This window comes from Oncorhynchus masou, chromosome 28 (assembly GCF_036934945.1).
Source record: "Oncorhynchus masou masou isolate Uvic2021 chromosome 28, UVic_Omas_1.1, whole genome shotgun sequence".
NCBI lineage: Eukaryota > Metazoa > Chordata > Actinopteri > Salmoniformes > Salmonidae > Oncorhynchus > Oncorhynchus masou.
This window is the reverse complement of record NC_088239.1, coordinates 51701118-51721072: the sequence shown is the minus strand read 5'-3', so window position 1 is coordinate 51721072 and position 19955 is coordinate 51701118. Positions and strand designations below refer to the sequence as shown.

The 19955-nt window shown below is 40.4% G+C and overlaps 2 protein-coding genes across 6 annotated transcripts in view; one reads left to right on the top strand and one right to left on the bottom strand.

Annotated features, from left to right (window-relative positions):
- LOC135517849 (lysine-specific demethylase 2B-like) overlaps window positions 1-4836 on the bottom strand; it is a 53846-nt gene extending 49010 nt beyond the window's left edge. For 2 of the 5 annotated variants that reach the window (XM_064942499.1, XM_064942500.1), the window contains exons 1-6: window positions 3749-3911; window positions 2952-3096; window positions 2616-2694; window positions 2147-2193; window positions 1061-1239; window positions 860-966 (exon numbers count right to left, since the gene is read on the bottom strand). In XM_064942499.1, the coding sequence (XP_064798571.1) occupies window positions 860-966; window positions 1061-1239; window positions 2147-2193; window positions 2616-2694; window positions 2952-3096; window positions 3749-3781 (590 nt within the window). In that variant the 5' untranslated portion in view covers window positions 3782-3911. Of the gene's footprint in view, window positions 1-223; window positions 325-859; window positions 967-1060; window positions 1240-2146; window positions 2194-2615; window positions 2695-2951; window positions 3097-3748; window positions 3912-4400; window positions 4650-4798 lie in introns of those variants that run through there. The other 3 variants (XM_064942502.1, XM_064942501.1, XM_064942504.1) reach the window with 3 other exon arrangements.
- An 11081-nt stretch (window positions 4837-15917) lies between these two features.
- On the top strand, window positions 15918-19955 carry orai1b (ORAI calcium release-activated calcium modulator 1b). Its single transcript, XM_064942495.1, has 2 exons — window positions 15918-16789; window positions 17029-19955. Exons 1-2 carry the CDS (start codon window positions 16676-16678, stop codon window positions 17581-17583), a joined length of 669 nt encoding a protein of 222 aa, XP_064798567.1. The 5' UTR covers window positions 15918-16675; the 3' UTR covers window positions 17584-19955.

Here is a 19955-nt window from a genome sequence, read left to right as displayed (position 1 = left end):
ATCCTATTGGCTGCACAGCAGTTTCCCCTATGGACAGAGAGTGACCAGACCCTGGGCTAAGAGCCCAACATCCCACTACAAACACCACTCACAATCAATCTCAGCACCCCATAAGCGTCTCCATTAAAGAGGGGGTAAATAAATCGAAGTCAAATGACATGGTAGAGTACTCCCGACATCTCTAAACCCCAGCAGCTTTTCCCAATGAAAGACAGAGACGTACCCGATAGCTATTCCTCTCTCTCTGAGCCGGTTCGCTCAGGACCAGCCCCCCCCCCCACGCGCTTTTCACCGACCGGACAGGAGAGAACTGCTATAGCTTTTATTTCTGGCTTTTATTTCCCTGCCTCTCCATCTGCGGAGGGCTCCATTTAGTAAAGAGAGAGAGAGTGAGAAACTGGGAGGAGAGAGAATATTATAGTGAAAGAGAGAGAGCAAGATAGAGTGTGAGAGAGAGGGGAAGAATGAGGATGAAAGGGAGGGCACAATTGGCTCTGGAGTGCGGGTTATGCCCTAATGCTGGCAACTGATTGGCTGAGGAGGATCCAGTCACTTCTGCACCCTGTGAAGAACCTCCCTCCACCATGAAAGAGCCCCGCTGCCTAGCAACCATCTAGAGCCATAAGAGGAAGTGAACAACAGCAGTGCGCAGAGGGACTTTGGAAAAGGGAGGAGGAGTAGGCTAATATTTCCTCCCAGCAAAGCAGCTTTTAAAAATAAAATTTGCCCTGTGCTTGAGCATTTTCCTGTTAGGTACAATCCACTACGTTTTGCAAACAGGTTAAAACATCCAAAGAAACTTTCTGACATTGCATGGCAAATACTATGCAATAACTAAGGACATTTCTAAAATACTTACTTCTGTACTTTGGGGTACTTCATCTCTGAGATGACATTAGTGGCTTCGGTTTGTCTTCGTTTCAGTTTTAGGGGCCACATGTTGTCCACCCAGTCCACTAAATCCACCTATAAGAGAGTTGACAGTTGGCTGGCATTCACTATCAAATTTGCTCTCGTTCATAATGAACAGATGAAATAAAAACTGCCAGTGTCATCTCACCACAGTGGGCCTCTTGATGAGGTTCTCCAGTTTGGTGTGGCTGAACTCTAGGCTGATAACATTGAAGAGTTTGTCCCTCTCTTCCTCAGGTGTCTCATAGTAGCGGACAAACTGGGCCATGCTCATCTCAGAGCCTTTCTGGGTGCTCACATCCATCACATCAACGGCACGACGGCTACCTGCAAACACCAACACAGCAGTCTTACGGTAAACCTGGGTACAACTGTACAATTTGTATGCGCTTCGTTCATAACCTTTACCAACAGGTGGAGTTGCTGAACCACAGCACACATACATTATGTACCATAATAAAAAAAGTACACCCTGTCCTGAACACTTTCATCATCTGACATGAGCAGGGCTAGCCTACGCCGGGCAAATAAACTAATGTATGTAGCTGTCCTTGAGCTGTTCTTGTCTAATGATGTTCTGTATTATGTCATTCTGTATTTATGTTTCATGTTTTGTGTGAACCCCAGGAGGAATAGCTCCTGCTTTTGCAACAGCTAATGGGGATCCTAATAAAATACCAAATATGTGTGCACTAAGCTGAAAATGTAGGCGCTTACAAAGAAATGTAGGGGCACAATTAAAAATCTTTGAGGTAGTAAAGCTAGAATGCTCCATTTGTCTGGGCACTGGTAGTCCTTAATTAAAATTCTAGGTCGCACAGAAAAGCATTTAAGCGCTTATGCGAGTAAAATCGTCGCACTGAAGAACCCTGCCGAGATCTAATAAGTGGTCATTTAGCCTAAGTAAAAAGTGCCATTTAACTGATGTCAGTCTGATTAAAATATAGAATCTATATGACGAGGCCTATATTTATTTTGTCTGTAATGCAAATGTATAGAAATTGTCTTGGTACAGTGAGTCATCTCATTTTTGCATTACAGGCTTATAGAAGTTTACATCAACACCCACATACGTTTTGACATAACACCTTTTCCAGTAGCATGCTTTTCATTCATCAAGAAATGCAGGGTATTGTGGAGTACATCAGCACTGCTGACTAAGATAAAAATTGATCGAGGGAAAGGAAGCATTGAGCAACTTTTTTGGCTGTTATTTAAAAACAGATAGACTTACCAACCAAACCTTTAATCTCACTGACGGTGAACTCCGGGTCTGGCATTCTGTTTTTGTTTTTTTAAAGAATATAGTCAAGATAAACATATTAACGTCAAACCATTCCATAAAGCCCAATATTTAACCAAGGCAGAAAAAGAGCATGTAATAGTATAAACATGATCAAATCAAATTATATTTGTCACATGCTCCGAATACAGCAGGTGTAGACCTTACTGTGAAATGCTTACATACAAGCCCTTAACCAACAACGCAGTTCAAGAAAGAGTTAAGAAAATATTTACTAAATAAAGTAAAAAGTAACTGTAAGAGTCAATGTGCAGAGGGTAGGTCCAGGTTAGTCAAGTTATTTTGTACATGTAGATAGGGGTAAAGTGACTATGCATAGATAATAAACAGTGAGTAGCAGTAGTGTAAAAACAAATTGATTGTATTGGTCACAGGTCATCATATTTGACTCATGTCTCACCTGATTCCCAGTCCATCTTTGGCTTTGAAAATAAGAGGGGTCTGAAGTGCCTCTCTCTGAACATACTCATAAGTGAAATCTGAGAAGAAAAAAGTGTAAGTAGTCAGTGGGCCATAACTTCTGCATATATATTCAGGTAGAGCAATGTGTGATGTGTGTGTATGTCATGGATTTGTGAGGACATCCTGCACAAAAATGAATTAACCAACAGGAACTTTTCCCTTATCATGTGTGAATCCATAAAAGGGTAGAAATTGTGCATGTCCAGTCAGTTATGAGTCTGCATGGGGGACTGTGAGTGTGTGGTAATATTTTATGAATGAAACAGATGTGTACCTTTGCCATCCATCAACTGAACGAAATGTGTGTTGTATGAGTCACTAACAAGTTTCTCCTCCAAATTGAAACCCCTGACATTTGCAATTTCTTCAACGTCAGAGAAGTCCTCGTTTTCGTCATACATTGTCCGGCAGATGGAGCGCTAGAGGAATGAAAATAACTGTTATAAAAGTATATATCAATATCAATATCAATATATTTAATTTATCACATCTCACTAACCGTGTTTTTTAAAATAGCATATAATGAATATGTATGCATGGCTTGGAATAAGAGCTGTCGTTTCAAATTGGAAAAGAGTAGGCCAGTCAGTGCATTGTTGTGTAGGCTCGAAATAATTCACAATAAAACAGTGGTGCACGTGCACATGGCTAGGCTAAACCTCTGAATGGGTGGTTGTAGATGGGCCTTCTGCTGCAAACACCTTTGCAGATGATTAGACAATGTTCGTTAATAACATCAATCGCTGATATCGTGTCCCGGATCAACATTGACATAACGTGCTAAAATAGATGCAAAACAATAACAACAACGTTGGAACTGCTGCACTTGCCACAACGTTGCGCTGAGTGGGCTTGTGAATAATGTAATGTAGCCAACTACCTAGCTATATAATTTACCAAACAAGTCAAATGTAAGCAACTACATAAAGTTGAACTTTGTCAACATTTTAACATGGCACTTCTTCTGACTAATGAGGATCACTGTAACGCTAGCTAGCTATTGATGATAGCTCAGCTAACGCGTACACAGTAGTCAAACAAGGCTAGCTATAATAGGGTAATGCTACACACCAGTTTGCGTCCAGATTCTGCACTCGCTTCCATGATCTGAGCCCTTGCCTAGTATATCCGTTTAAACCTTAATTTAAAAAACAAACAAATAATCACATTGAAAGTAATTATCACTTTACGTTTCGACACAAAACTAAGTGGGAACCATATTTGTTGTGTTCTGGATTACGTCACCGATTGAATCAAAACATTGTTGGACAACGTCATCCGTAGTGGCTGATTTCCAACACTACTTATTCATGTCAACTCAAATAGTTGTGAACGTTTATAAAAAACACTACAATTTCTTTCTGCGACATTCCACACTGTCCGTCACAGATCTGCAATTTCATGAACGGCATGGCATACATGCGCGATATCCGCAGCGGAGACATTGAATTATTTAGACAATCTATTATAACAATTTGTTAGTGTGTAACTACAACGTCTGACACGTATGGCTTCGTTATAATCACCCGCTACCATTCAAATAATTTGCAATTGGCTTGGTGCGCATTCTCCAGTATATGTTTCAGATTAGCAAACTAAACTCAACCCCACATGGTGAAGGAAGTTTCTGATGAACTGCAACAGAGCTGAGCAGGGACATATTCACTTGACCGATCCGGCTGCAAAACGTTTCTTTAACAGAACGAAACCGGGAGGAACCTACCTTAATTTGTATAATATAAACTCATCTTTCTTCTTAAAGTGGTATACGATTTTCGTTCAAAAATCGTTGTGCCTGTTTGTCCTCTGTATTGCCTTTATTTGTTTACTGAAATCCAAACTTTTTAACAAAACATGCAAATATAACCACCGACTGTTGACTAATTTTCTGTTGCTCTAAAATGACTTAATGCACATTACTTAACGTAATCTGCGATTGAATTAGCGTATTCTTCCTGATATGCCATTTTGGAGACAGAAACGAGGAAACCGAGGTTGTATTTGACGAACGTTTTGTTAAAAAGTATCGATTTGAGCAAACAAATAAAGGGACACAACTACATAGGTTAAACATTGGTACAGGGTAAGATTTCAACAATTTACATGTTTAGAAGTATTGACCTTGGGCGAATCGATGTAGTCGGGGCTAAATTTCACAAGAAATCATCTTCTATGGTATTATGGCGGTCCGTAAACGACGTTTGTGCCGCCACCTACTGGATGGGGTGAAAATGTATCACTTTAACGCAAAGTAGTAGGGAGAAGGGAAGGGTGAAACAATATTTCTTATATTCCCCCCCCCCCCCCCCCCCCCAAAAAAAGTCTAAAAGTCAAGGATCCACACGTCCGTTTCCTCCTGAATTTGGGTGCGCAAATACAACACAGTTTACGTTTTTTCGTGTTTTCTGGTAGGGTAAATGAGTCGGATGCCCAAACCTTTTATATAATTCTCACGCCTTATCAAAAATGTTTTTGATATCACGGGTATATTGAGGCAGCAGCCGCTGCAGCTGCCTACAACCCTAAATTGTTTCACTTTTATCTCGTCTTAATAGATGGTCCGAGATGCCCTGACTAGTAGACCTGGTGGGCAAGACGTATTAGAAGAGTACCAGACAACCAAAACATTGGACCACAGAACCAGGAGAGATGATTGCCATCTTAGTCAGCCACATCCAGGCTTTATAACATCCGGCCGTTAGTGGGAGTCCCATAGGGTGGCGCACAATTGGCCCAGTGTCGTCTGGGTTTGACCGGAGTAGGCCATCATTGTAAATAAGAATTTGTTCTTAACTGACTTGCCTAGTTAAATAAAGGTCCTATAAAAAAATATAAAACATCTAATAAAAGAGATGCGCTGGTAAGCTTCTCATTCGCCAATCTGGACACAAACACTGGATCAAAACAATCAAACTGTACATGAATGCTTTTTGGCCTCATTATGAAACTAGAAAGATGCAGTACCTTCATCAACAAAACTTTGCTTAAACATATTTGGCATGTGTATGCTTTAATATGTTGACACATGTTCTGTGGACTGAAAGGGGCATCAAACAGTCATAGAATCAAGTCTAAATAACAATTTGACTACCATGTTGGTCACCTTTTCCCACATCTAAGGCACATTTCTATGTTCCTGACACAATTCAGATATCCTTTGCCTATCAGCTGAAGACGGTATCAAGGAAGACCTCACTTCGACCCATCAAGAAGAGTATTTCACCCCAGTCGGGAGGCACAACCCATAGGAGGAAGACTGTCCTGGACCACCAGCTTGTTGGTGATGCTTGCAAGGAGGCTATTTATTTAAATATATATATATTTCACCTTTATTTAACCAGGTAGGCTTCTTTTGGGGGGTTGTCTCTTCATTGTCTTAACATGTGGAGAGTGACTTAGAAAGACCCTTTGTGTGTTGCAGCATTGTAGACCATCTTGATGGGAGCCATGGTCGACAGACATACCTCCTTGCCGTCGGAAGAAGACAGAGCAAGATTGACAACTACTACATCATGGTGGACAAGAGGCTTGTTCCCTGCCAGGCAACAAGTGGTCTGTGTGCGTTTGATTAACTGTTCAATGCCCACTTTGTCTTTAACCTGACGTATGACGATGCTCTTGTCAACTTCTACACATTTGTGCAGACAACCATCGACAACATTGATATAGACAAAACAAGAGAGGCCCCTAGCATGATAGAGTTGAGGAAAAAACTTCTTAACAAGATAAATGTAGGTTACGGTGCTTTTGCTGTCAAACGTTGCACAGAAACAGCCAGTCATTGATATCTCATTTGAGAATTAAGCATAGTTTCTATCCCTCCACCAAGTTTAGATTGGTTGGTGCTCAAGATAATTGTAGATGGCAGTTTTCAACATACTCCGGTTTCAGAAAACATTTGAATAGTATTCATAAGGATATTGGTAAAGTAGTTGATGCATTAATCTTAAAAGTGCCCTCTCATGTTGCTGATTCTCCAGTCCAGTCAGAAGCTCCACAAATGGGTGGCAACATTGGTGTCCTACACGATAACACTCAGTGATTGTTTTGAGAAGAATGGACAGTCTTGCTAAAGATATGTGTGCCTCCTTCATTGCCATGTTGCAAGCTAGCGGTGTTGCTAATAGTGTTGTGTCAACAGTAGTTTGTGATTTAGAAGAGCTTACTACTGGGCTGCACTCCCAAGTTGAACAAGATGTTCTGTCAGTTATGCCTATGGATAACCCTTCTACATCTGCAGTAAAGGATAGTTTGGAGAACTTTGAAAACCCATTTGCCAGTTTTAACACAGAAACCAAGAGATGTTGTGGAGTCAGTAGAAGTGGTGTTGAGAGTTAGATATGACAGCAGGCAAAATAAACAAACAGGCATGTATGATCAAGTCCCAGTAAAAGATACATTTGTATTCCTACACTGGAAATATTGACGTTCATGTGTCGACAATTCTGAAATCTGTAAGTTATTGGAAAATACACCTAGGGATAGATCTGTGGAAGACACATATGAAAGACTTTTGTGTTGGAAGTTTCTTTGAGACTCATCCCTTGTTCTCAAAACCTAGAAATGCTTTACAGATCCAATTGTACTATGATGACGTTGAAGCTGCCAACCTGCTTGGATCCAAGCGTGGTGTTTACCAGATAGGCACCATTTATTTTGTCCTCAGGAATCCCCACCAAGTTTAACTCTGCTGTGATGAATATTCATTTATTTTCATTATTTCATTATCAAGATCTAAAGAAATATGTATTTTATGCCATTCTAGAGCCCTTGGTTAATGATGTTAAATTGGAGTGATGGTGTAAATTACTTTCAACTGATAGTGTCATAAACTCTATCTGCCATATAACTGGAGACAATTTGGGGGTGCATGTAGTCCTTGGTTTCAGAGTCCTTCAGTGGTCATTACTTTTGCCGGTTCTGTTTGATAGAAAAGTCGAATGCTCAGACGGTTTACAGTGAGGATGACCTTTGTGTGGTAAATATCAATTTGAAATGCATTTGAATCCGTTGCAGTCAGACCCACAGCTCCCGTCTGTGAATGGTGTAAAGAAATTCTAAACTGAACAGTTTGCAGCACTTACATGTTTGTAGTCATTGTTCTGTGGACATAATGCATGACATTCTTGAAAGGGTGGCTCAATTTGAGTTAAAATTGTTGTTTGAATACGTCTCTGAAAATTCTTTAGAAACATGCACTTCTCTCTAGAATCTACTCATTTGACTAAGGGTACTTGGAACGCAAAAACCATCCAACTAAAGTCAACCTAGAGAACAGTGGAACTGGCATAGCACTTAATTATTTTCAAACTGTCTTGTGAGAAACGTTCCCTTGATTTTGGGGGATGTTTTTCCACCAGAAAATGAGAACTGGAATTTGCTGCTCATCTTACTGCAATAATCCGTTGTTTTTTTTAGCCAGGGCATGACTACCTGAAGCATTTGATAAATGAACATCACACACTTTTCAAACAGTTGCTCCTACATAACTTAATACCCACACATCACTTTATGAAAACACCCAGCATGCATAAGACAAATCTGTCCTTTATTACATATGAGGTTTGAGGCAAAGCAAAACTCTTTAGAACACCCTCAAAAACTTTAAGAACATTACTAAGTCCCTTACCAAAAAACACCAATTTCCCATAGGTCATCACTGGGAGACATCACCATTGCGACATACAGAGTATGGACCGATGAAAGCATTTTCCCTGAGTGATTTTAGTGCTGGTGAGGAGTTTGCAGCGTCAGTTCAGGTCACTATGCAGAAAGCCATTTACTCTACCAGCTGGGTTAAGATGGATGGCATGGAGTACAGAGAGGGACTGTTAGTTTGCATTAAGATGGAGCATGAAATGCCAGTCTTGTGTAAAAATAACTACGATCATTGTTGTTGACAATATTGTATACTTATTGCTGGACAAGTTCCATTCTGAAAATGTCAGTGAACATTACCATGCATTCACTGTGTTTGATGGTGTTGATGACAAAATTGTCAAAGTTGATGTATAAGCCTGTTGTCTTCAAAGTGCTGATGAGTGCATTTATGTTCCTTTGTTTGACATGATTGAGTAATAGTCAGATTATTGGCAAATTTGTCAAGAAAATTGCATACCTAGTCTTAGGAGAACTTCCTCGTGTTAAATAGCAACTCTGCAAATACTCTTGCTCTCATATAGTACATGTACTGGTGCGCTTGTAATGCACTGATTTCATTCTGATGTGCCTGTGATGCACTGTTTTCACTGTGATGCGCCTGTGATGCACTGATTTCACTGTGATGTTCCTGTGATGCACTGTTTTCACTGTGATGCATTGTTTTCACTGTGATGCGCCTGTGATGCACCGATTTCTTTTTTATGCGCCTGTGATGCACTGATTATATTCTGATCCACCCTCTCTTTGTGGCCTAAATAAATGATACAAAGCAGAGTCACTACTCTTGTAACAAATCCTTTATTGCTCCTGTTTAACTCACCTACAACTTGCAGGCTTGAATTATGAGTGGGTGAGAACCAGACAAAAAAATGGTTATTTCCTAGTGTGAATATTTAGCACTTCCTGGTGATAATTCAGCTACAGGATGCATTCTCTAGAGTTGATCCTCAACACTGAAAGGTGTTGTTGCTTAATACTGAGGGTGGGTCACACCGATTGGTCATTTGAACAACACCTGAAGTGTTGTATCTTAACACTTGAGGGTGTTTCAATACTAACACTGAGTGGACCTATATAAACACTGGATGAATGTTAAAATGAACACGCATGGTGTTAAGTAAACACTTTCAAATTTGCTGTGAAGGCGAGGTCAGTACAGGTGCATCAAAGCTGGGACCGAGAGAATGAAACAGCAATCTCAAGGCCATCAGACTGTTAAATAGTCATCACTAGCCGGCTACCACCCGGTTACTCAACCCTGCACCTTAGAGGCTGCTGCCCTATATACATAGACATGGAATCACTGGTTACTTAAATAATGGAACACTAGTCATTTTAATAATGTTTACATACTGCTTTACTCATCTCATATGTATATACTGTATTCTATTCTACTGTATTTTAGTCAATGCCACTCTGACATTGCTCGTCTTAATATTTATATAATTCTCAATTCCATTATTTTACTTTTAGATTTCTGTGTATTGATGTGAATTATTAGATATTACTGCACTGTTGCAGCTAGGAACACAAACATTTCGCTGCACCCGCAATAACATCTGATAAATATGTGTATGTGACCAATAACATTTGATATGAATTGAAGAGGGTATTCCATAAGTGCAGACAATGGATATCAAAGATCTGGAAAGATCCTGTATGGAGGAATAGTCTAAGATTGGAGAACACATTAGGAGCAATGTCATAAAACACTTTATAAAAAGGCTGTGCTGTTATCCTTGAAAGTAGAGGGTACTGGAGTAGGTGACTATCTACAGAAGGGTTTGGTTTGGAACTGGGCATATCTTATATTACCCAAGTCAAGTGCACTGGGTGTGTGACTTTGTAATAGGCCATATATTATATTGATGTTAACATTCTTTTGGGACGGACACGTATACTCTCACTGCACTTTGGGGATGTGTTATGCACTATATACACGTTATGTAGTTGCATGACTGATATGTGGTGTGTACATCAATATGAAACATATAATTAAATAATTTGACATTATAATTCAAGTTTAATTTTGGAATTGGTCTCGATGTAATCAAGATTTCACTTCAAACTATTGCACACACAAAGCTCTTACGTTGTCTTGAATAAAAGCATAAACATCAAACTGGTTTCATTCGGTGAAGGGAAGTGTGAGCTGAGACGGTGACAGTAGTTTTAAGTTTAATCAACATCTTTAATCATCCAGTTCAATTGCAACAGTGGACACATTTAATTAGAATCCCTCAAAGTACACTATAATTGTCACGTCTGTCGTTTGAATGAAGAGACCAAGGTGCAGCGTGGTAGGCGAACATCTTACTTTTATTAAATGACACCAAAAAAAATGAACGTAAAGCTATATGCAGTGCAGAAAGCAACTACACACAAACAAGATCCCACAAACTAAGGTGGGAAAAAGGCTGCCTGAGTATGATCCCCAATCAGAGACAATGATAGACAGCTGCCTCTGATTGGGAACCATACCAGGCAATCATAGAAAATACAACAGATTGCCCACCCTAGTCACACCCTGACCCAAGTCAAATAGAGAATAAAAAGGCTCTCTAAGGTTAGGGCGTTACAATAATAGGACAAAACAAGTATTTCCCCCATTTTAGAGCTGGCATAATATGGGCATGTTATGCTTTGCAATGTTGATGACAATGGACTATTTGTCTACTAGTAGCACACACCACAAAACATATTTAAACTGGCATAAAATAGACATCTTATGATCTACTATAGATAGTCAACACCTCAAAGTTCACTGTAATATAGAATAACCAATTATTTTACCCCATGTTTAAGCTGGCATAATATGGCCATCGTATGGTATGCAATGGTCATCACACTGGATTAATGATCTACTTGTGGCACACGTTAAAAAGAAAATTATACCAGCCTGTTATGTACTTGAGTGAAGACCCAAAAGCGGTTTTAACAGAAGACAGAGTTCTTTAATGAAAAACAGGAATGGCATAAATCCTCTTCCAACGTAGTCAATGGAACAAAAAGAACGTTAGTATAATGCAGGATGCACCTGCCAGGCAGACTCCGACAGGATAGGACAAGGTGGAAGCAAACGGGACGACAGCTTGCTTCTGGCATCAAAAACACAAACAAGAATCAGACACTGAAAGTAGCAGGAACAGAGAGAGAAATAGAGACCTAATCAGAGGGGGAAGAGAGAACAGGTGGGACAGAGTGAATGAGCTAGTTAGGGGAGATGTAGAACAGCTGAAGAATGAGAGACAGAGAAGGTAACCTAAAAAGACCAGCAGAGAGAGACAGAGTGAAGAGAAAGGACAGGAACAGACATAACAAGACATGACACAGCCATTTTGAAAGTGTTTTTTTTTTATTACATTGGGGTCATCAAAGTTTGCTGTAATATAACAACTTAAACAAATGATAAAGAATGTGGGGGACCAAGTAAATGTAGTTATTTAACCATTTTCATTTATTTATTTTACACTTTTTTAATGACATACAAAGAGAAAAATATCAAGCACACTTAGATATTGCTGTGTGTGTGTGTGTGTGTGTGTATGTCTAGTGTTTATCATGACTTATGACTATGGGTGTGTTCTTAAATTCTATCTGGAGTGCCAGAGTGCGCTCAGGGTGTTCGTAAATTCAGATTGTCGGATTGTCCTTTGGTAAATTCAGAGTGTTTCGCACTCCGAGCATTCAGAGCGCATACTGGACACTCTAGACGAGGAGTAGGGTTGATCCGAGCGTTCTATCCTCACAATGGCAGTCAAGCAACCAAGCTAACAGGCTAATGTTGGCTAGCTTGCTAGCTACTTCCAGACGCAAATGAGAGAACAGTAGAAAGTCTAAACAGTATATTTGACCTCTGAACTTCCCTATTAAATAAAAAAATATTAAATCAGAGAACCTTAAAAAAAATAACAACAATGACAAATGGTTTGATGAAGGAAGCCAAAACCGAAGAAAGAAATTGAGAAGCCTATCCTGCCAAAAACATAAAGACCCAGGAAACCTGAGTCTACGCCTTCACAATGGCGAATCACTAAAACAATACATAAATACACTACGGAAAAAGGCCCTAAATAGGCCCTAGAGGTGAAATAATTACAATTTAGCATTAACACTGGAATGATAGATGTGCAGATGATGTGCACATAGAGATACTGTGGTGCAAAAGAGCAAAAAGATAAATAACATATGGGGATGAGGTAGTTGGATGTGCTATTTACAGATTGGCTGTGTATAGGTACAGTGATCGGTAAACTGCTCTGACAGCTGATGCTTAAAATTAGAGAGGGAGATGTAAGACTCCAGTTTCAGTGATTTTTGCCATTCGTTCCAATCATTGGCAGCAGAGAACTGGAAAGAAAGGCGGCCAAAGGGGCTGTTGGCTTTGGGGATGACCAGTGAAATATACCTGCTGGAGCGCGTGCTACGGGTGGGTGTTGCAATGGTGACCAGTGAACTGAGATAAGGCGGGGCTTTACCTAGCAAAGACTTATAGATGACCTGGAGCCAGTGGGTTTGGCGACGACTATGTAGTGAGGGCCAGCCAACGAGAGCATACAGGTCCCAGTGGTGGGTAGTATATGGGGCTTTGGTGACAAAATGGATGGCACTGTGATAGACTACATCCAGTTTGCTGAGTAGAGTGTTGGAGGCTATTTTGTAAATGACATCGCCACAGTCAAGGATCAGTAGGATAGTTTGTTTTATGACGGTATGTTTGGCAGCATGAGTGAAGGAGGCTTTGTTGTGAAATAGGAAGTCAATTCTATATTTAATTTTGGATTGGAGATGCTTAATGTGAGTCTGGAAGGAGAGTTTACAGTCTAACCAGACACCTAGGTATTTGTAGTTGTCCACATATTCTAAGTCAGAACCGTCCAGAGTAGTGATGCTAGTCGGGCGGGTGGGTGCGGGCAGCATTTAGTTTTCTGCTTTTAAATGCTAGTAAAACTAACTACTTTGGGAAAATTGGAACACACTAAACAAACAACAACACAAAGAGTTATCTAAACCCCTTCTCCAATCTTTTTGGTTCTTTAACAAAAAACAAACAGCGAAAACTTTACAAATCTTAGAATCAGCTATTAAAGACTACCAGAACCCACTGGATGCTCTAATTACATTGAATGAACTACAGGACAAATTACACACCTTCCAATCCAAAAAGGCCTGTGGTGTTGATGGTGTCCTACAAAAAATGACAAAATATACAGACCACAAATTCCAATTGGATACTTAAACTCTTTTACATCATCCTCAACTCTGGCATCTTCCCTAATATTTGGAACCAAGGACTGATCACTTTTGTGGATTGGGGTTGAGGCAAATTTGACACCAATAACTTCCGTAGGATATGCGTCAACAGCAACCTTGGGAAAATCTTCTACATTATCATTAACAGCAGACGTGTACATTTCCTCAGTGCTGTACTGAGCAAATGACAAATTGGATTTCTACCAAATTACCGTACAACAAACCCCATATTCACACTGCACACCCTAATTGACAAACAAACAAAACAAAGGCACTCTTCTCATGCTTTGTTGAGTTCAAAAAAGCTTTTGACTCAATTTGGCATGAGGGTCTGCTCATCAAATTGGGGGAAAGTGGCGTTGGGGAAAAACATATGACATTATGAAATCCATGTACACAAACAACAAGTGTGAGGTTAAAATTGGCAAAAAACACACAGATGTCTTTCACAGGGCTGTGGGGTGAGACATGGCTGCAGCTTAAGCACCACTCTCTTCAACATATACATATACCGGTCTTCAACATATACACTACCGGTCTGTTGGAAAAGCATTCCATGTGAAGCTGATTGAGAGAATGCTAAGAGTGTGGAAAGCTGTCATCAAGGCAAGAGGTGGCTTTTTGAAGAATCTAAAATCTAAAATATATTTTGATTTGTTTTACACTGTTTTGGTTACTACATGTGTTATTTTATAGTTTTGATGTCTTCACTATTATTCTACAATGTAGAAAAAAGTAAAAATAAAGAAAAACCCTTGAATGAGTAGGTGTTCAAATTTTTTGGGCCGGTAGTGTATATAAACAAATTGGCGAGGGCACTTGAACAGTCTGCAGCACCTCACCCTACAAGAATCTGAAGTCAAATGTCTGCTGTTTGCTGATGATCTGGTGCTTCTGTCCCCAACCAAATAGGGCCTACAGCAGCACCTAGATCTTCTGTACAGATTCTGTCAGATCTGGTCCCTGACAATAAATCTCAGTAAGACAAAAATAATGGTGTTCCAAAGAATATCCAGTTGCCAGGACTACAAATAGAAATTCCATCTAGACACCATTGCCCCAGAGCACACAAAAAACTATACCTACCTCGGCCTAAACAATCAGCCCCACAAGTAACTTCCACAGAGCTATGAAAGATCTTAGAGACAAGGCAAGAAAGGCCTTCTATGCCATCAAAAGGAACATAAAATTTGACATACCAATTAGGATCTGGCTAAAAATACTTGAATCAGTTATAGAACCCATTGCCATTCATTGTCTTGGGTCCACTCATCAACCAATAATCAACCAAATGGAACAAACACCAAATTCAGACACTGCATGCAGAATTCTGCAAAAATATCTGTCCATGTGCAACGTAAAACACCAAATAATGCAGGCAGAGAAGAATTAGGCCGATACCCGCTAATGATCAAAATCCTGAAAATAGCTGTTAAATTCTACAACCACCTAAGAGGAAGTGATTCCCAAACCTTCCAAAACAAGCCATCCCCTACAGAGAGATGAACCTGGAGAAGAGTCCTATAAACAAGCTGGTCCTGGGGCTCTGTTCACAAACATAAACAGACCCCACAGAGCCCCAGGACAGAAACACAGTTAGACCCAACCAAATCACGAGAAACAAAAAGATAATTACTTGACACATTGGAAAGAATTAACAAAGAAACAGAGCAAACTAGAATGCTATTTGGCCCTAAACAGAGAGTACACAGTGGCAGAATACATTACCACTGTGACTGACCCAAAATCAAGGAAAGCTTTGGCTATGTACACTCAGTGAGCATAGTCTTGCTATTGAGAAACGTTGCCGTAGGCAGACGTGGCTCTCAAGAGAAGACAGGCTATGTGCACACTGCCCCTTGAATTGAACACCTCACTTTGACCATTTACTCCCCCTAGCAGAACTGGTTAGACTGTTTTCATGTTTCCTAGCGTATTGGTAACTGTGCTAAAACCGGTGTTGACCGTTCTTAAATTCATCAGTATTCTGTACTCTGGCACACTCCAGACGCGAGTGCTCTAAAATCGGAATAGATAGCCAGAGCGAATTTATGAACGCAGCCTATAACTAAATACATGTTGCTTTCACAATTTAACATTGGCGGAACAGCACCCCAGGGAGGCTACTGCAATCTCACTCTATCCGTGACGTTAAAGTAATAACATGAAAAAAAAGCGTGCTATTTAAAACAAATACGAGTTGGTATAATTGTTATTGGGAACGATTGAGTAAGCGTGTGTCAGACTGTTTGCTTGCTTGATTTGTAGCCATCGTCTCAATCTATGCATGAGAGTGCGTCCGAAAACACGCGATACCGTAAAGTGTTTGCGCACTCAAATTCAGGAGGACACAGATTGGTGGATTGACTGCGTTTTGCAAGTGTCTGCTCACTTGGCCGCATTGTCTCAGTGCATATCTCATATACCCAAGTGTTGCATGAGTCGGGAAAAACTTTTGTCTTGATCAAATTACAATAGAACCGATACACTTTCTTTCGATTTATCATTCGGGTCAGTCGACGTGCGTCTACCAGTTCTGACATGTTCACTCTAAACCACGAAGACCCCTTCGTGACGCCAAAGAAAATACCTCCTGGGTGATCATCTTCAAAATCTTCCTTCATCATGGGGTCAAGTAAGCTTGGTGACATTTTGCACAAGTGGCCCTACAGGAAAAACAATGACCGTAATCTAATCATTGTACGAACTAGAAAGAGTTTGGTGGTGAATTAGGTAACTACCTTGTTTGTATGATCAACTATAACTCAATAACTCACTTATTTTACATAAACTTGGAACAAGTCTGCCTATCTTTATCGCAATGGTTTATGGGTAATCCGGGGGTGCAGCCAGCCATCCAACTCGATCGAAACGGCGATGCGGAAAAAGTGGACGTTAAAGGTAAACAGGAATACTAGCGAGAATCGATAGAATGGACCTCAACCGGTAATTTTTCTACATCGATGTCCGTGGACACCGAGGATGTTAATATCGAGGCTAGCTAATGCTAATTGTTGAACAGCCACATAGGCTACGAGTCAAACAACAATCAGCCGGTTCAGTCTATTCAATTTCAGCAGTGCAATGAGTCTGAACGAACATTCATTACAAGCACTGTCGTGGAGGAAGCTTTACTTGAGTCGAGCAAAACTGAAGGCTTCCAGTCGAACGTCTGCTCTACTGTCTGGGTTCGCTATGGTAAGGAATAAACTGGCCCAAAGTCAGATGCATAGCAGCAGAGTCAATTATTTGATGTGCATAGCATGAGGACCAGCATCATCCAAAACCAGAAACGTTATGTATTAATCATGTATGGATTTCTTGCACTCCCTAGTTAAAAAAAAATAGTTCTGCTTCATTTCAGGAAGGTCATGTTCCAGACAGCCTGTCTTGTATGCTTATGCCACAATGTCCCCCCCCCTCCCCCCTTCTCTCAGGTAGCAATGGTGGAGGTTCAGTTGGACACAAGCTACCCATACCCACCTGGTCTCCTCATTGCCTTCAGTGCCTGCACCACAGTGTTGGTGGCTGTTCACCTCTTTGCCCTGATGGTTAGTACCTGCATCCTGCCTAACATCGAGGCAGTCAGTAATGTTCACAACCTCAACTCGGTGAAGGAGTCTCCACATGAGAGAATGCACCACCACATAGAGCTGGCCTGGGCCTTCTCGACAGTCATTGGCACCCTGCTCTTCCTGGCTGAGGTGGTGCTCCTCTGCTGGGTCAAATTTTTACCCATTAGGCCTAAGAACCACAACAATGGGACCATATCTGCAGGTGTGGCTGCTGCCATCACCTCCACCTCCATCATGGTGCCTTTTGGCCTGATATTTATAGTCTTTGCTGTACATTTCTACCGTTCCCTTGTCAGCCACAAGACAGACAGGCAGTTCCAGGAGCTGGAGGAGTTATCCAACCTGACCAGGCTGCAGAATGAGCTGGACGGTAGAGGGGAGTCCCACTTGCAATCCCCCAGCTCTCATTTCCCATAAAGACTGACCTCTCGTTGATAATGTCTATTTCAAGCCAATCCTTTGTTGCCAATAGTTATACATTTCTATTAAAACGCTACATAATCTGCTCATAATTTCAAAACATTTGAGATGTTACTCACCGTTTCCAAATGTTCACATTTCTAGAGATTTAAAAAAAATTTTTTTTCAAATAATGATTCCAGACAGTGTTACTTTTAACTGTGAAACTATACCAGTTAACACAGTCTTAAAGATGCACTCTAACCAATCACAGCGCTCCAATGGATAGCACCTGTCAGCAATTCCAACACCACGGATAAACTCATATTTGAAACACATGAAAGCCATTACAAAAACAGAATTTCTATCTCAAAACAAATCGTTTTAAATGGCTTTACAATTGAAAAGTGCGCAGGTACTTGCTACTGTGATTCCTGAAATGCAGAGCCTCTAAGTATTTTTCTAATTCAAAATTATACTTTAGTTACATTGTTTGCTAACTCAGCTGCTTAACTAGCTCTGTCTTATTGACCACCCAATATTGCAGTTAATGACATCAGGATACGATTTAAGAGCACTAGTTAGCTCCAAAAGTGGTTAGTAACTTTGGCTGCATGCTGACGGTGCATTTAGAGCCACACTAGCCACACTACAACCTTCATTTTACCAGGTTCCCATGAAGCAATTGCAATGACAGTCAACCACAACATACCCAAGAGTCTCCTGACTTGCACGGGGTAGTCTGTGTTTAATTTCATTGTGTATTAAAAACACAGCTTGTCATTGTGAGGGGATTACGCCAGTGGTTCGAAGGGGGAATTAGGCTTCCTGGGAAACCGTGGTCCAAGGTTTCAACAGTAACCAAGGGGGCCGGGGGCTTAGCAAAGGGCCATTTGGATTCGTAACATACCACACAAATTACTAAATCTTATGAAATCATACAAATTGCTATATTTGTAACATATCACACAAAATGGATGACATAGCACACAATTGGATGAAGTCGTACACAAAAAATGGGTAGCACTTTTGTCTCGTGACCAGCACTTTCAAAACTACTAACTGAAGTTATACAAATGTTTGAGAATGCATCTTTCACTGGCACTTGGAGCATTTAGGCCATTTTTTTTTAACCTTACAGGTAATGGTAGGAGGGGGCTAAAGAGGCCTCTCATTAAAAGGATAGTTCACCCAAAATACAAAATGACGCTGTTTTCCTTACCCTCTAAGCAGCCCAATGACAAGGTATGAAAGCAATCTATGCTTTGGTGTCCCTGGCACTGTTTCCACATGTTAACGTTTTAGCATTTGTGGCACAAATCACATTGATGAGTCGATATTAGCAATTTTCCCGCATTGTGTCCAAATCATAAGAAAGTATCTCAAATGGGTAGTAAAGCTCAAGTCACTTAGAAGTTTTGAACATGATGTGCAAAAAATGACTTGAATGGGATTTGTGCCTCAAATGCTAAAACATTAGCTTGTGGAAACAGTCCCAGGGAAATTAAACCAAAGACTGGATTGCTGTCATACATTGTCCATACTGCTTAAAGGGTAAGGAAACCAATATGTCATTCTGTAATTTGGGTAAACTATCCCTTTAACTACTATATTGTGACACGGTGGCTTGCCTCATTGTATTCTATGAGCACCAATGAATGGGCACGTACCTCTGCCCAGGCGTTGCTGATGCATGGCAGATCTTACAATGCCTGGATGGGTATTTTAAGTACCAGCTAACCACATATGTTATAACAATCTGGTGTCCGAAGGCGCAGTCGACGATGTGGCACTCAACCATTGGTTTGATGCATGCAACTTCTGACCAGCGGAACGCAACCATTGTCTTACTTCTGTCAGTTCCGTATTCAACCTAAGGTTCAGGTTTCAATTCATGTTTGAGAGATTAAATGTAATCAGCCTGCTTAAGTTATTTTTAGTCTAATCGGTTGGCCAGATGTTGCTGCATAAACTCTACAAAGTGTTTTCATTGTTGTAACCTGTGGTATTGAAATAGCATTTTGTACCATGATTATTTGGTCGGAAAATATGAATTTGTGACTAGAAAAGCGTCAAGTTATTTTCACTGCTGCTTAAACAGTGAATACAGAGTAACTGCACATATTCTTTCTAAAAACAATTGGCTTTGTAAAAGTGTTATATGTTGCTTTCATTTTCTGTTCAAAGTGCACCCTTTGTGACTTGTTTGTACACTGAGTGGGTTGGTCTTGGCAAATGTAACGGTTTACTTTTTGTTTTGCTTCTAGGAATGTGTTTGTAATACCTCGAGTTGCCACTGGGGAATGATATCCAGATGGCACCATAATCTCATTACAAGTCAAATCATGTTCAGTGGTCCCGTTTCATAGAAGTAAAATTACTCAAATCTT

Excerpts from the sequence above, each read along its gene's own strand:
- orai1b (XM_064942495.1), top strand. The coding sequence starts at position 16,676 with ATGAGTCTGAACGAACATTCATTACAAGCACTGTCGTGGAGGAAGCTT. Across the intron at positions 16,790-17,028 it reads TACTGTCTGGGTTCGCTATG|GTAGCAATGGTGGAGGTTCA; the intron begins GTAAGGAATAAA and ends CCCTTCTCTCAG.